At 33.0% G+C, this 17,038-nt stretch overlaps 1 protein-coding gene and 1 long non-coding RNA gene across 2 annotated transcripts in view; both read right to left on the reverse strand.

The window, feature by feature from the left end:
- LOC149784351 (uncharacterized) overlaps nt 1–12,541 on the reverse strand; it is a 52,036-nt gene extending 39,495 nt beyond the window's left edge. Inside the window, exon 1 of the mRNA XM_089932398.1 lies at nt 12,222–12,541. Coding sequence (XP_089788524.1) covers nt 12,222–12,525 — 304 coding nt within the window. The 5' untranslated portion in view covers nt 12,526–12,541. The remainder of the gene's footprint in view (nt 1–12,221) is intronic.
- LOC149784352 (uncharacterized) lies at nt 1,417–9,635 on the reverse strand. The gene is made up of 2 exons (XR_016413849.1): nt 9,499–9,635; nt 1,417–1,548 (listed from the first exon to the last, which is right to left on the reverse strand). It is a non-coding gene; the product is annotated as an uncharacterized LOC149784352 (long non-coding RNA).
- Nucleotides 12,542–17,038: the final 4,497 nt, after the last annotated feature.

A 17,038-nucleotide genomic window follows, 5' to 3' on the forward strand; every position in this document is an offset into this window, starting at 1 on the left:
GTATTACTGCAGAGGATAAATACAGACGTCATCATGCAAACATGTATTACTGTAAAGGATAACTATAGGCGTTATCATGCAAACATGTATTACTGTTGAGGATAACTACAGACGTTATCATGCAAACATGTATTACTGTAGAGGATAACTACAGACGTCATTATGCAAACATGCATTACTGTAGAGGATAACTACAGACGTCATTATGCAAACATGTATTACTGTAGAGGATAAATACAGACGTCATCATGCAAACATGTATTACTGTAGAGGATAACTATAGGCGTTATCATGCAAACATGTATTACTGTTGAGGATAACTACAGACGTTATCATGCAAACATGCATTACTGTTGAGGATAACTACAGACGTTATCATGCAAACATGTATTACTGTAGAGGATAACTACAGACGTCATTATGCAAACATGCATTACTGTAGAGGATAACTACAGACGTCATCATGCAAACATTGAATAACTGTAGAGGATAACTACAGACGTCATCATGCAAACATGTATTACTGTAGAGGATAACTACAGACGTCATTATGTATTATTGTAAAGGTTAAGTAACATCATTCTATAACGAAATATAGCATGCTAATGGAGAAAAAAACATAATTACACGTATATCAAATTTAAAGACCAAATTATAATGAAATATATTAGTCTTGGAGAGCAATTTCATCAATTACGTATACACAATTAATTATTATCTAATATGTTCTATCGAGCAAAGTATCAAATGTAGAAAATACATTTAAGATTCTCCTTGAATTTACAGACTGTTTTAAATTAACTCACCTACATGTAGTAGTGATTTCTTTTATCTTTTGTTTGGCACACAGATTGCGTATGATCTAATATTACACCGTTGTCAGTGAACTAATGACAGTTATTTTTATATGTTATACTGACTTTTGAAACTAATGGCATTTATTATTGCATATTATGTTGACTTGTGGAACTAATGACAATTATTGCTGCACGTTATATTGACTGCTGCACATTATATTGATTTGTGGAATTACCCGATAAGGTCTACTGTATGAAAATGCACACGTTATCCGACAGTTTAGACATAGTGCTGAATTCAATTGTATCAATTTAATGTTAACGCAAACCGTAATGGTGTGAACACAAAATATTGATTACTTTCTGGTTAGGTCTATTTTTTGTTATTCACTGATCTCAAATAGTCTAAATAAGCGTTCAGAAACAATCGCGCGCGCGCGCACGCACACATATTCGTATAATTATTTTAATGTGTAGAATAGCATGCATGTAATAAAATATTATACTGTATCAATTGTATTTCTTAGATTTTTTTCAAATCTTATTTAAATCAAACATTCACATTGTATGCGAGTAAATATTGTTATGATTCATGGCAAATAACTAAAACAAAGAACACTATAAGACAATTATTTATTTCAAGAAATGTAAACTGGGGGTTGCTTGTGTCATCCCCCTGAATGGCTTTTGTCCTTGGAACCTTTTGTCCCAACCCTGTCCGTACCCCCAAGATTTACTGAATCACGGAGACCTACAATTACAAAGATAGTTCAAAAACACATTTAAAACCTAATTAGAGACTTATATTTACCAATGGTTATAACCATTTGAACATTCAAAACAGAAGTCCGGTAAATTTATTTTCGGGGTGTGGTCGGGTAGGTTGGGGGGTCAATATAATACTGACATATCAATTTGCTTTTATCTAGTTCAAAATATTCTGTTCAGAAAAAGCAATGCAGTTTTATTATTACTTAAACGGAGTTTTACTCTTTGAGGGCAGTGAAACCAATTTTATTCTCATTTTGCAATTTTATAAGAGAACTGGTTCAGTACTGGATAAATAAGTCATAAAATACGGAGGACTGATTCTTTTGACGAAGCCACTGGTAAACTTATGTAGCAGGCTAAATTTCACAATGGACTTGGACCATCATCACTTGCATATATAGGACAATGAATTGTGGTTCATGAAAATCTAGCTGTTTTTGATACATTTTTTAAATGATCATCGCTATGAAACAGACAGAAGAGCTTAAACACGCTGAAAAAACTAAGGACTTTTTTCACCATCTTTAATTATTAAACTTTACATGTAAGGGAAAGGAACAAGAGACTACAGATACCGACCAAGAAAACAATGAAGATATAATATCTGACATAGAAAAAGATAAAAACAATAACATCTGCCCTTAAATCCATCGAATACAAACATCTAAAAGGTACAACTAATTGATTTGTGAAAGTGTTTTAATAATCAATAAAATGTCAACCACCCTTTAACATGTGGGTCTCGAACCATCTAAGGCTTGAATTTGATACATCATGTTTGAGGCTCGTAAAACCATGTTTATTCACTCGCTTGAAAGTTAAGAAAAATGTCTCCTAGCTAGGTTCAGTGTACCACCCAGTCCCCGTTATCACAAGGGACCGCCCTGTGAATCATCGCATCCCACTGATGTATAAGGATATTAAAACGATACACGATCAAAATATGAAATGGTTCTGACTCTCTTGATATCCTGAAAACTTTTCCATACAGCACCTTAACCTCTCATTCATAGCGACTCTTCACCATAAAGTACACATAAATGCTGCTAAGCTCTTGTACGAGTTTTTTTTAAAGTTTTAGCATTTAGAATGAGATGGTGATTTCCGTATTCATAGTCCACTTGGATATACAGGCTGTATTCCCCTGACGTTTAATCTCTGTGACAGTCAAATTTCATTTCCAAACAGATAACACTTAAACGAGGTCTGCTTTATGTAAAGCATGCATACGTCAGCCCCTAAATATAGAAAATAATAATCGTGTAAATTAATAGGATTGTAAACTAAATATCTATTTTTTAGAACTTGAGCCAAAAAGTAACTTACCACATACAATCAGTGTACGTTGTAATAAAAGAAATATGACATTGCCTAGTAACTGTAAGCAGTCAAATTTAGCTCATTCAAATGCTTATGTGTGGTTTTTGTTTGATGCTGACAATTACTTCCATGGTCATTGGTGGCTGAACGTTTAGACCATGTCTTTATTATAGCCACAATGTTCTGCAATTCCATCAAGGACACTGGAAACAGTTTGTTAACCATAATCTTTATCTTCGTAAAACTGCATGCGTAATAATCTGATTACTATCTAACCAACAAATTCACCCACCCCCCTCATCTACCCACATCTAACCACCAAGTTCACTCCCCTCATCTACCTATATCTAACCACCAACTTCATTCACCCTCATCTAGCCACATCTAACCACCAAATTCACTCTTTTTCTCTGTTTTTATTTTTCTTTCTTCTTTCCATAATATTTTTATAGCGGATAACCTTGATATTCGTATCCAAATACCGTGATATTCGTATGGGATAAGCTGGTGTGCACACATACATGCCATGTCAACAGACATAGAAGTAACACTAATAGAAGAAAAGAGAAAATCATTGATTTTTACATTACAAAATATGTAGAAGAAACATATTTAGATGGTGAACATGTCACCTTCTCAAGTGTATGTGTGTGTGTGTGTGTGTGTTGATCATCATCATCAGCTCACACTTCCAATTTTGCAAAATAACACAAGTATTTCTCACACGATTCTTGAAATACTAGACTCAAAATATTTTTAATACTGGTATATGTGGAAGATATTTGCTGCCCAACTAAAATATAATAAAGTCAACATTTTAATTCATTTGAAAAAGTAGCTTATATTCATAAAATATATTCAAAAACAATTTGTCATTCAGTGTCTTGCTTTCATGTTGACCATAAATGTTGTGCGCGTCATTTCTTTTCTTCGTTTTTAAATAGAAGAATCAATAAAACATTTTAGAATGTATCTATCCAGAACGACCTCTATCAATAAAACATTTCAGTATTTACCTTTTAAACTGATCACTATAGAAAATATTTTAGTATTTACCTTTCAAGACCGATCTCTATCCCTAAAACATTTTAGTATTTACCTCTCTAGACAGATCTCTATCAAAAACATTTTAGTATTTACCTCTCTAGACCGATCTCTATCAAACACGTTTTAGTATTTACCTTTCTAGACAGATCTCTATCAAAAATATTTTAGTATTTACCTTTCTAGACCGATCTCTATCCATGAAATTTATAGTATTTACCTCTCTAGACCGATCTCTATCAAAAACATTTTAGTATTTACATTTCTACACCGTTCTCTATCAAAAACATTTTATTATTTACCTTTCTAGACCGATCTCTATCAAACACAATTTAGTATTTACCATTCTAGACAGATCCCTATCAAAAACATTTTAGTATTTACCTCTCTAGACCGATCTCTATCAAACACATTTTAGTATTTACCTTTCTAGACAGATCTCTATCCATGAAACTTTTTAGTATTTACCTCTCTAGACCGATCTCTATCAAAAACATTTTAGTATTTACATCTCTAGACCGTTCTCTATCAAAAACATTTTAGTATTTACCCTTCTAGACCGATCTCTATCCATAAAACATTTTAGTATTTACCTTTCTAGACAGATATCTATCCATAAAACATTTTAGTACTTACCTTTCTAGACAGATCTCTATCAAAAATATTTTAGTATTTACCTTTCTAGACAGATCCCTATCAAACACACTTTAGTATTTACCTTTCTAGACAGATCTCTATCAAACACACTTTAGTATTTACCTTTCTAGACAGATCTCTATCAAAAATATTTTAGTATTTACCTTTCTAGACAGACCTCTATCAAAAACATTTTAGTATTTACCTCTCTAGACCCATTTATATCACAATATATTTTAGTATTTACCTTTCTAGACAGATCTATATCCATAAAACATTTTAGTATTTACCTTTCTAGGCCAATCTCTATCCATAAAAACATTTTAGTATTTGCCTTTCTAGACCGATCTCTATCCATAAAACATTTTAGTATTTACCTCTCAAGACAGATTTCGAGCCATAACACATTTTGTATCAAAAAACATTTTTAGAATATTCCTCTCTATCCATAAAACATGATAGTATTTGCCTCTCTAGACCCATTTATATCACAATACATTTTAGTATTTACCTTTCTAGAGAGATCTATATCATAAAACACTTTAGTATTTATCTCTCTAGACAGATGTCTATCAAAAACACTTTAATATTTACCTTTCTAGACAGATCTTTATTAAAAATAGTTTGATATTTTTCCTTTCTAGACCAAACACCTTCTAGTATTTACCTGTCTAGACCGATCTCTGTCAAAAACATTTTTTTCTGGATTTTCCACTCTAGTCCGATCTCTATCCATAAAACATTTAAGTATTTACCTCGCTAGACCAATCTCTATCGAAAATATTTTAGCATTTACCTTCTAGACCGATGTCTATCAATAAAACATTTTAATATTTACCTTCTAGACCGATCTCTATCCATAAAACGTTTTAGTATTTAGCTATCTAGACCGATTTCTATCCATAAAACATTTAAGTATTTAGCTCTCTAGACCAATCTCTATCGAAATTATTTTAGTATTTACCTTCTAGACCGATCTCTATCAAAAACATTTAAGTATTTACCTATCTAGACCGATTTCTATCGAAATTATTTTAGTATTTACCTTCTAGACCGATCTCTATCCATAAAACATTTTAGTATTTACCTTCTAGACCGATCTCTATCCATAAAACATTTAAGTATTTACCTCTCTAGACCAATCTCTATCGAAATTATTTTAGTATTTACCTTCTAGACCGATCTCTATCCATAAAACATTTTAGTATTCACCTTCTAGACCGATCTCTATCCATAAATCATTTTAGTATTTACCTATCTAGACAGATCTCTATCCATAAAACATTTTAGTATTTACCTTCTAGACAGATCTCTATCCATAAAACATTTTAGTATTTACTTTCTAGACCGATCTCTATCCATAAAATCCATAAAACCTTTTAGTTTTTACCTATCTAGACCGATTTCTAGCCATAAAACATTTAAGTATTTAGCTATCGAGACAGATCTCTATCCATAAAACATTTTAGTATTTACCATCTAGACAGATCCCTATCCATAAAACATTTTAGTATTTACCTTCTAGACCAATCTCTATCCATAAAACCTTTTAGTTTTTACCTATCTAGACCGATCTCTATCCATAAAACATTTAAGTATTTACCATCTAGACAGATCTCTATCCATAAAACATTTTAGTATTTACCTATCTAGACCAATCTCTATCCATAAAACCTTTTAGTTTTTACCTATCTAGACCGATCTCTATCCATAAAACATTTTAGTATTTACCTATCTAGACCAATCTCTATCCATAAAACATTTAAGTATTTACCATCTAGACAGATCTCTATCCATAAAACATTTTAGTATTTACCTATCTAGACCAATCTCTAACCATAAAACCTTTTAGTTTTTACCTATCTAGACCGATCTCTATCCATAAAACATTTAAGTATTTACCTATCTAGACCGATTTCTATCCATAAAACATTTTAATATTTACCTTCTAGACCGATCTCCATCCATAAAACCTTTTAGTTTTTACCTATCTAGACCGATCTCTATCCATAAAACATTTTAGTTTTTACCTATCTAGACCGATTTCTATCCATAAAACATTTTAATATTTACCTTCTAGACCGATCTCTATCCATAAAACCTTTTAGTTTTTACCTATCTAGACCGATTTCTATTCATAAAACATTTTAATATTTACCTATCTAGACCGATTTCTATCCATAAAACATTTTAATATTTACCTTTCTAGACCGATTTCTATCCATAAAACATTTTAATATTTACCTTCTAGACCGATCTCTATCCATAAAACCTTTTAGTTTTTACCTATCTAGACCGATTTCTATCCATAAAACATTTAAGTATTTACCTTCTAGACCGATCTCTATCCATAGATCATTTTAGTATTTACCTATCTAGACAGATCTCTATCCATAAAACATTTTAGTATTTACCTTCTAGACAGATCTCTATCCATAAAACATTTTAGTATTTACCTTCTAGACCGATCTCTATCCATAAAATCCATAAAACCTTTTAGTTTTTACCTATCTAGACCGATTTCTAGCCATAAAACATTTAAGTATTTAGCTATCGAGACAGATCTCTATCCATAAAACATTTTAGTATTTACCATCTAGACAGATCCCTATCCATAAAACATTTTAGTATTTACCTTCTAGACCAATCTCTATCCATAAAACCTTTTAGTTTTTACCTATCTAGACCGATCTCTATCCATAAAACATTTAAGTATTTACCATCTAGACAGATCTCTATCCATAAAACATTTTAGTATTTACCTATCTAGACCAATCTCTATCCATAAAACCTTTTAGTTTTTACCTATCTAGACCGATCTCTATCCATAAAACATTTTAGTATTTACCTATCTAGACCAATCTCTATCCATAAAACATTTAAGTATTTACCATCTAGACAGATCTCTATCCATAAAACATTTTAGTATTTACCTATCTAGACCAATCTCTATCCATAAAACCTTTTAGTTTTTACCTATCTAGACCGATCTCTATCCATAAAACATTTAAGTATTTACCTATCTAGACCGATTTCTATGCATAAAACATTTTAATATTTACCTTCTAGACCGATCTCTATCCATAAAACCTTTTAGTTTTTACATATCTAGACCGATTTCTATGCATAAATCTTTTTAATATTTACCTATCTAGACCGATTTCTATCCATAAAACATTTTAATATTTACCTTTCTAGACCGATTTCTATCCATAAAACATTTTAATATTTACCTTCTAGACCGATCTCTATCCATAAAACCTTTTAGTTTTTACCTATCTAGACCGATTTCTATCCATAAAACATTTTAATATTTACCTTCTAGACCGATCGCTATCCATAAAACCTTTTAGTTTTTACCTATCTAGACCGATTTCTATCCATAAAACATTTTAATATTTACCTTCTAGACCGATCTCTATCCATAAAACCTTTTAGTTTTTACCTATCTAGACCGATTTCTATTCATAAAACATTTAAGTATTTACCTATCTAGACCGATCTCTATCCATAAAATATTTTAGTATTTGCCTCTCTAGACCGATCTCTATCTATAAATCATTTTAATATTTACCTATCTAGACCGATTTCTATCCATAAAACATTTTAGTATTTACCTTTCTAGACCGATTTCTATCCATAAAACATTTAAGTATTTACCTATCTAGACCGATCTCTATCCATAAAATATTTTAGTATTTGCCTCTCTAGACCGATCTCTATCTATAAATCATTTTAGTATTTACCTTTCTAGACCGATCTCTACCCATAAAACATTTATGCATTTACCTATCTAGACAGATGTCAATCCATAAAACATGTTAGTATTTACCTCTCTAGACCGATCTCTATTAAAAACAGTTTAGTATTTACCTTTCTAGACAGATCTCTAAAAATAAACATTTTAGTATTTACCTCTCTGGACCGTTCTCTATCTATAAATCATTTTAATATTTACCTTTCTAGACCGATCTCTACCCATAACACATTTATGCATTTACCTATCGAGACCGATCTCTATCCTTAAAACATTTTAGTATTTACCTTTCTAGACAGATCTCTATCGTAAAGCATTTTAGTTTTACCTCTCTAGACCGATCTCTATCCATAAAACATTTTAGTATTTACCTCTCTAGACCGACTTCTATCCATAACACGTTTTAGTATTTACCTCTCTAGACCGATCTCTACCCGTAAAACATTTTTAGCATTTACCTTTCTAGACCGATCTGAATGCATACAACATTTTATTTATCTCTCTCGACCGATACCTTTCTAGACCGATATCTATCCATAAAACATTTTAGTATTTACCTCTCTAGTCCGATCTCTATCCATAAAACATTTTAGTATTTACCTCTCTAGTCCGATCTCTATCCATAAAACATTTAAGTATTTACCTCTGTAGACCGATTTCTATCGAAAATATTTTAGCATTTACCTCTCTAGACCGATCTCTATCCATAAGACATTTTAGTATTTACCTCTCTAGACCGATCTCTATCCATAAATCATTTCAGTATTTACCTCTCTAGACCGATCTCTATCCATAAATCATTTCAGTATTTACCTCTCTAGACCGATCTCTATCCATAAATCATTTCAGTATTTACCTCTCTAGACCGATCTCTATTCATAAATCATTTAAGTATTTACCTCTCTAGACCGATCTCAATCCATAAAACATTTTAGTATTTACCTTTCCTGACCGAGCTCTAGTCATAAATCCTTTTAGTATTTACCTCTCTAGGCCGATCTATATTCAAATGATTCTTAGCAAGAGACCCATTGATACTGAGGGGAAAGGTCAAATGTCAAAGTCAATGTAACGTGGAAAATTGTTTCAAATTAAAACGTTTGTTTTATCCATATATATATATATATCTTTCCCATATCGTTGTCTTATTTGCAGTAGTGTCAAGAAAGAAACCTGTGTTTGGGGTCATTGGTAACTATCACCAACTTGTGGAGACGGATTTGGAAGTTTTCGAGCTGACATATCTGCATAATTGGGAATGGACTGAGTTCTTAACATCATGGCACTATTTGTTGTCACGCATCTGATTGGTATCTGAGTTAAAATAAAAGACTATATCATATTGAATTATACCTGAGTTGTTTCTAGAATAAGTCTATAATATGTATCTATACATGAGAATCATCTCTCTATGCATTATACTACAAATAAAAACACAATTATTACTCTACAAAATGAAGTTACAATCATTAATGAAAACAGATGTTTATTCTATAAAGGTACATAATAAATCATAATCGTTTCTCCACATTGATCGTGAAAGCAAAGAAAAGTCTAACTGTCAGAAGCAGCCAAAACAACTAAAACAAATGTTTGCCAAGTCAAAAGTTGACTTCATTGAAATAGAGAACCGGATAACCAAATATGGTACCAAGTGATGTTAAATGTGTTCAGATATAATATAATAAAACCAAGTTAAATTTAATAATGATAAATGATATAAAGTTAAACAGGACACAAATTGTAATTTTAATAATGTGATTATACCTAGACACTGTTGAAATGTGAAGCGTTAACCGCTGATACTTTGAAAGATGAACTAAGAACGAAACTGACAGTACATCGTCAGCACAAAAGAGCAGAAAATCTCAGATTATGAAAATTGAATAAGCATCTATATAACTATTCAGGAGGAATCTTCAAAGTCTTTATTTATTGATAATGAATATTTAAGACACGGAAAGAAACTTTTTCCTTCTCTCTCTTTAGCAAATTATCCCAGCCACATTGAAATTAATACGAGAATCAGATAATGAAAATACGTGTGTGGGCTTTACTGTGAAATAATTACAAATTACAAATGTCTTTATAGGGAAAAGGTGTATAGAGACTATTTTAGAATTTGAAAAGTATGCAAAATATCCTTTAGGAATAGGTGTCTTTGAAGTGAAGTATCCACATAAACCCATCTCATCAGACATATATATGGAACTAAATATTAACACCAACCCGATAATTTCAACTAAATGTAAATTTATATTGTACACATAATTGGTATAGCATACTTCATCCGTTTTATCAATGAATCAATACACTCATCACGCAATGTATAAAAGCCTATTATATTTTTTGAAAAAAATTATTACAATGTATGAATAAATTGGTATAGTTTCATGACATTTTAAAGGACATGTGTTGAGCGGATTTCTATTGGTTACGTTTGTATGCATCGGATTTGGCTCCAGTGAAGCAAGACTATTCTCATTCGACTATTGGGGTCATATTACTACGTACCATAACAAAGTGACTTCCACAGAGGCAAAGGGGTCATTGACTGTGAACAAGACATGACACTGACGCGGAACATTACAACCACACCAATGCCATAATGACAACATAAATCCTTCGAAACATCAAGCTAAAAACCATGAACTTGTTTTATGCTGAAACACGAGTTAAATTTTTGCAGAAGTATATGATCACAATTTCACCCAAATGTGTAGGATTTGAAAATAACAATATCAACCGTAAACACCACTTATTATTCTAACCTCACCAAGGGCGGAGCGGCGGAAAGAGGGGGTGGAGCTAGCGCCCATGCCTCTCCATAAAATGAGTGCGGAAACAACCGGAACGTTTCCAAGAGTAAGTTTACTTTATAGTTAGGTAAACATTATGCACCAAAATAGGTAAAATGTTTCATGCAACAGGGGAATTTTAACCCGGCCTGCGGCAAGAGAAGGGGTGGGGGCGTTCCACAGACCTGTAGCCAGCGGTGTAAGTATATTTTTATTCTTACCGCTACGTTACCGACTCCGTCTTCCTGGTACGTCCGCACCAGCAATAAAAGTCCTAATGGTATGGCGTACCTGACCGTTCCTGCTTACTTGAACAACTGCCACTAGCATACTTGTTTACGCACCCCAATTTTTGTTTTTGTTATGCTGTTTATTTCATTTGTAAGGGTGGTGGTGGGTTTGCGGCTGGTATACATTTGATTCTAGTCAGCCCCATGCTACATTTAGAAATTGAAACGATGCTCAAGCCTGCATATGTATGTGGAAAATATTTCATGCCAACGTACATAATCTACAAGCTTGGTATCGATCATTTCGTTATCTAGACAAAACTCTGCATTATTGATTATTCACCGAGGAAATTTTCAGATATACACATGCGAATGAGATTATATGCGTCATTGTTTACTGGGTGGAAAGATGAAGATATGGGTTAGTTAACAGGTGATCCGTCCCCTAAGATTTACCTTGGTTTATCGACCTTCACTAAAAGTGGCCACTGTATATAATATTGTACACATTCCAACGATCCGCTGTCCCCTTCTTTCATGGAATTCAATTTTCTATGCATAGAGGGGTCATCCGCCTGCTGGTGGGAAGTCCCAATACTAGGATTCAGGGTGATTACAACAATGGTGCCACTTATTGTTTTGCACAGGTCAAAGCAATTTATTCAGCGGGTAGATTATCTTCTTTCATTGGACAGACCAAATGATTGGTTTTCATATAAATCTGAGATTATTATAACCACAAATCTGAGATTAATATAACAACAAAACAGAGATCAATATAACAACATATCTACCGCAAAGTATTGTGTAGACAATACAAACATGAATACTGCCGACATCAAAGGGACTTGAAGACTATCCAACTTACCTAAGCAGCCGTCCACAGAGCAGACATTCCACAAACCACTGCCGTCTTGGGACCAATAAGAAGTCGCCATTCCTACCGCCAGTAGTGCGGCACCCACGATCCCAATTAGCAGCGAGAATATACCCAAAATCTTCCCGGACATTGTTTCAGTCTGGTATTTGTCAACCTTCCCAGCACTAATAGTTTGGTTCCCTATTTGCAAGGCAGCCAAGTCACGTGTCGTACTTATTGTCTTCAAAGTCAGTCTGTCACAACTGAGGGCTCTATGAACGGCTAACACGCTGGCATACTGGCATACTGGCATCAGCGAACATAATTTAGACGTTGTCCCAAATATTTCTTTTACATAAAGGTTTTGAATCTGACGGAATCTATGAGTCAGAAGGTCAGAGGACAAACTTAATTAAACTTTATCAAGTAGAGCGCATTATCATTATTATGGCTTGTCCTTTGTATTAACACACACACACACACACACACACACACACACTATATATATATATATATATATATATATATATATATGGACGCGTTTTTTCGAATATACGGGGGAAATTTTCTTAGGGAGCGTCTCATTATTCCTCTGTAAGATATTATTTTGATTTGTACATTTAGTATGTACATTGATTTGTACATTTAGTACGTACATTGATTTGTACATGTAATATGTACATTACGTTTAGTATGTACATTGATTTGTACATGTAATATGTCCATTGATTTGTACATTTAGTATGTACATTGATTTGTACATTTAGTATGTACATTGATTTGTACATGTAATATGTACATTGATTTGTACATTTAGTATGTACATTGATTTGTACATGTAATATGTACATTAATTTGTACATGTAATATGTACATTGATTTGTACATTTAGTATGTACATTGATTTGTACATTTAGTATGTACATTAATTTGTACATGTAATATGTACATTGATTTGTACATGTAATATGTACATTGATTTGTACATTCAGAATGTACATTGATTTGTATATTTAATATGTACATTGATTTGTACATTTAGTATGTATTTCTTCATATTTTGATTATTTGTGTAGTTGTGGCTAACTTAACGAGATCCGTTAAGACACATCTGCTGTTAATAATTAGAAGGGCCAATTCTACATTTCTTGCTAACTGGATTTGAGATTGTTGACCAATTTAGAACGCGACTCAGCTCGTCTAAACCAGTCCATGTCTGCTGGAAATTGGGCCATGCGACTTGTTCATAATTCATATATGCATTTCAAATGACTGTTATATAACAATGAACGAAACATCATGTAACTAGATATCACAGTAGATGGACTTTTAATGATTTAAAAACGTTTTCTGACTCTCAAAACGCGAGTAGATAAAGGCTTATTGCATAGTGATATATAATGACCTGTGAATAAAAAACAAGCCGTGCTATAATGCGCTGCAATCCAGGAATAATACGTTGCAGTGTGATATTTACAACAGAACTACCTGTATACTAGATTTTTTTCATGCAATAATATGTACATGTGTGAAGAAAGGGACACAACCTTATTCGTGGACTCATATGAAAATCGTCGTTCAATTGTCTCTCTTTTCATGGTTTACTTTATGCAACATGGCAAATGTCTTTCTTTTTTTTCAATAGAGGAAACAAAGCAATGAGATAAAGCTAAATATCAACTAAATATAGTTACATCCAAACACCATCACCGACAACCCAGAAACAAGAACTACGTATATATATATATATATATATATATATATATATATATATATATATATATATATATATATATATATATATTCTTGATAATAAAGTATCAGCTGAACATGGCTATCCCCAAACACCATCACCGATAACAATGACCATTTACACAGGTAAGACATCCTTGATAGCAAAATATCAGCTGAATATAGCTAATCCCAAACACCATTCCCAACAACAACCATGTCAACAGGTAATACTGCTTGATATCAAAGTATTTTTTCGCAGTTGAAGTAATATCTTTAAGACATGTTTGTATGTATGAAGAGTTATTTCTGATTCGAATATTTAGTAAGATCCAATCATTCCCCAAACAGAGCATATCCCATCCTTCGGAGGCAGTCTAGCCCATACGTCAAAGTTAATTGTTACGTGTCAAGCTGACCACGACAAAGTGTGCTGCAAGAGCACTACACAACTGTGCATCCTTACATATCCGTCAAGCTTAGGAGATAAAGATACGCATGTGTCCGATCACAACTGTATCCATGGAGGTTAGAACAAAAAGATGCGTATATATCCGATTACAATTGTATCCATTAGGTTTATGAGGAAAGAAACGAATGTACCTGATTACAATTGTATCCTACAAGGTTTGGAGAAAAATATATGTACTATAGGGAAACTCTGTACCTGTGCAATAACGTCATCTCCAAGCAAATCTTCCTCATACGTCTTCGCGTGTATTTTAATAGCACCTGATCTGTACAATCTGTTGTTGTTTTTTCTCCATATAATTTGAAGTTTTTCAAAAGTACGAGCTTACAGATCTCCTCTTGAATTTGATTAATCAATCATTTTTCACTAAAAATCTCAGAGGAAACAATTTGTTAACATGACTGTACGTGAAGAGAAAGAGACTGCTTAGCGCGACAAAATCAATAGACAATATAATTTCTCTAGATTTCAATACACATTCTCCCTTCCACTCGTTATAGCATTGCGAATAATAATTATGAACGCAAATTAAATATGTTTATAGCATCCATGTATATATTAAAATATTCTGTCATTATGTTGCTCACATTTAAAACTGTGGTCAGCAGTTTACCAGTCTCTTTTAGTGTTAGCTCAGTTCATATATATTAATATGACAAATTGCCAAAGACTTTTACTGTCACGTGTTTGACAAGTTAGGACTAGTACTACACCTAGAACTGAACGAAAGTAAAGATGAGCCACAGTTACTACAACTCTTAAGAACTGACTCTGAAAAAAGACTGGACTTGCATTACTTTAACATTTTCAGTGTTGTCCATTCCAGTTTCTCATCCTAATATCACGGGTGTACTTCATAGCCCGAAGACCGAACATTTGTCTAAAGCAAACTTCCCAAATCAGCTCCAATCAAAACTTTGTACCAATAAAACTTCATTTTAAAAGTAACGCCATCATCATTAATTCTGCAAAAAAGTAAATTTTTCAAATTCATTTTTCAAATTTGTCAAATTCACGATTATGTACCATTTGCTGGTATGTTTGCGTCTATTTCCTAATTATTGATATTTCATGTGTTCTTTGCTGTTCTTATTAGTTTAATATGTAAATTAGAAAAGAGTGAGAAACAACTAGCTTTGTAAAATTCAACAAATAATTTATTTTCCAAATAATGAAGTGAAAAATGAATTAAGAACTTAAGGTATTGCGAATTAAATCCCAAATAATCATAGAATTACTAACACGAGTCCTAATGAATAACGTTCAGAATTAATTTTTGTGATAATTCAAAAGAGATTAAATGCTGGAAGTGTTGATATGCCTGTGGTGGCCCGTATCGTAGTAACTAGCGCTAGGGATAATAAGCGCTTTAGCAGTCAGAACACCAGTCGAAAAGGCTGCCCACGGGTGGCCTTGTGGTCGATTGCTATTGTAATCCTTGTATGATATTTGGTGATATTCTTGGCGACACCTTCCCTTTGGGATGTTTAGAGGTCTCTTTCATTCGTCTCACCACCAAAGTAAATCATAGTTATAATGAAAAAAAGACGTGACACTCTTGCCCCATCACGTTAATCGACCAGAAAAGCAGGCAGTCGCTCAAACAGGAGACAGAAGGCTTCATACAGTTTTCAGAGTTTACAGACGGCGAATGGTTAAAGATCAGTACAGATACTTGCAAAATATAAATATCAGAGCTCGATTCCAGTTATGACCTCTACAATTCCTCTTCAGAACAGTGAACTGTTGTTTCAACATTCTTTTTCCAAATAGGATTGAGCACAGTATAGGACATTCACATATAAGTTGGAAAAGTCTCCAAGTTGGTATCACACAAGAACACTATATATTTTTAAGAAAATGAATGCTCTCACAGAAACGTATCAATAAATCAATGGTTCTTCTGTTGAACACAATATTCTATGCTACTGAACGTTTGCTCTGTAGATGTTATGCAAATAAACTAATTAGATTTAATCTACATATCCCTCAGCTGACTGTAATCCATGTTTAGTTGTCTCATTAGTTGAGCGCTGATCAAAACCTTGAATTCTTCTTGCAATGTTTCTTTAAATAACATCTAGGTCATATGTTTGTGACTGAGTATAATTTGATCACAGATTGTGTCCATGCTTCATAACAGGCAAAACAATTTGTATCCACATTTTAGTACTGTTATCTGGATTCATACCATGCAAAACAATTTGTATCCACATTTTAGTACTGTTATCTGGATTCATACCATGCAAAACAATTTGTATCCACATTTTAGTACTGTTATCTGGATTCATATCATCCTTTCCTGTGCCGATCTCTACAACGGAATAAAATACATTGTCACCAGCATTTTCCGCTGTGCCAGTATTAGAAAGGTATGAGACAAGAGTAATCCCAGCAGTGCTCATGACGAAACTATAAGAATCTGTTCATGTCTGAGTGTGAACCACTGATTCTTTGCAGCATTCTTTTGTTGGAGAAAAAAAAAGACAATATTGCTGTTATCAGCAATGTGTCGTTGCAGTCGTGTATGTTTAAAGCAAAATACCTAGGCCATTTAATGACGAGGATAAGTATAACCATGTGATAAGCTGGTAGAACACATTGGATGCTTATGGTACCAATT

This window comes from Sinohyriopsis cumingii, chromosome 14 (genome assembly GCF_028554795.1).
Source record: "Sinohyriopsis cumingii isolate HCF-2022 chromosome 14, ASM2855479v2, whole genome shotgun sequence".
In the NCBI taxonomy this organism is placed as follows: Eukaryota; Metazoa; Mollusca; class Bivalvia; order Unionida; family Unionidae; genus Sinohyriopsis; species Sinohyriopsis cumingii.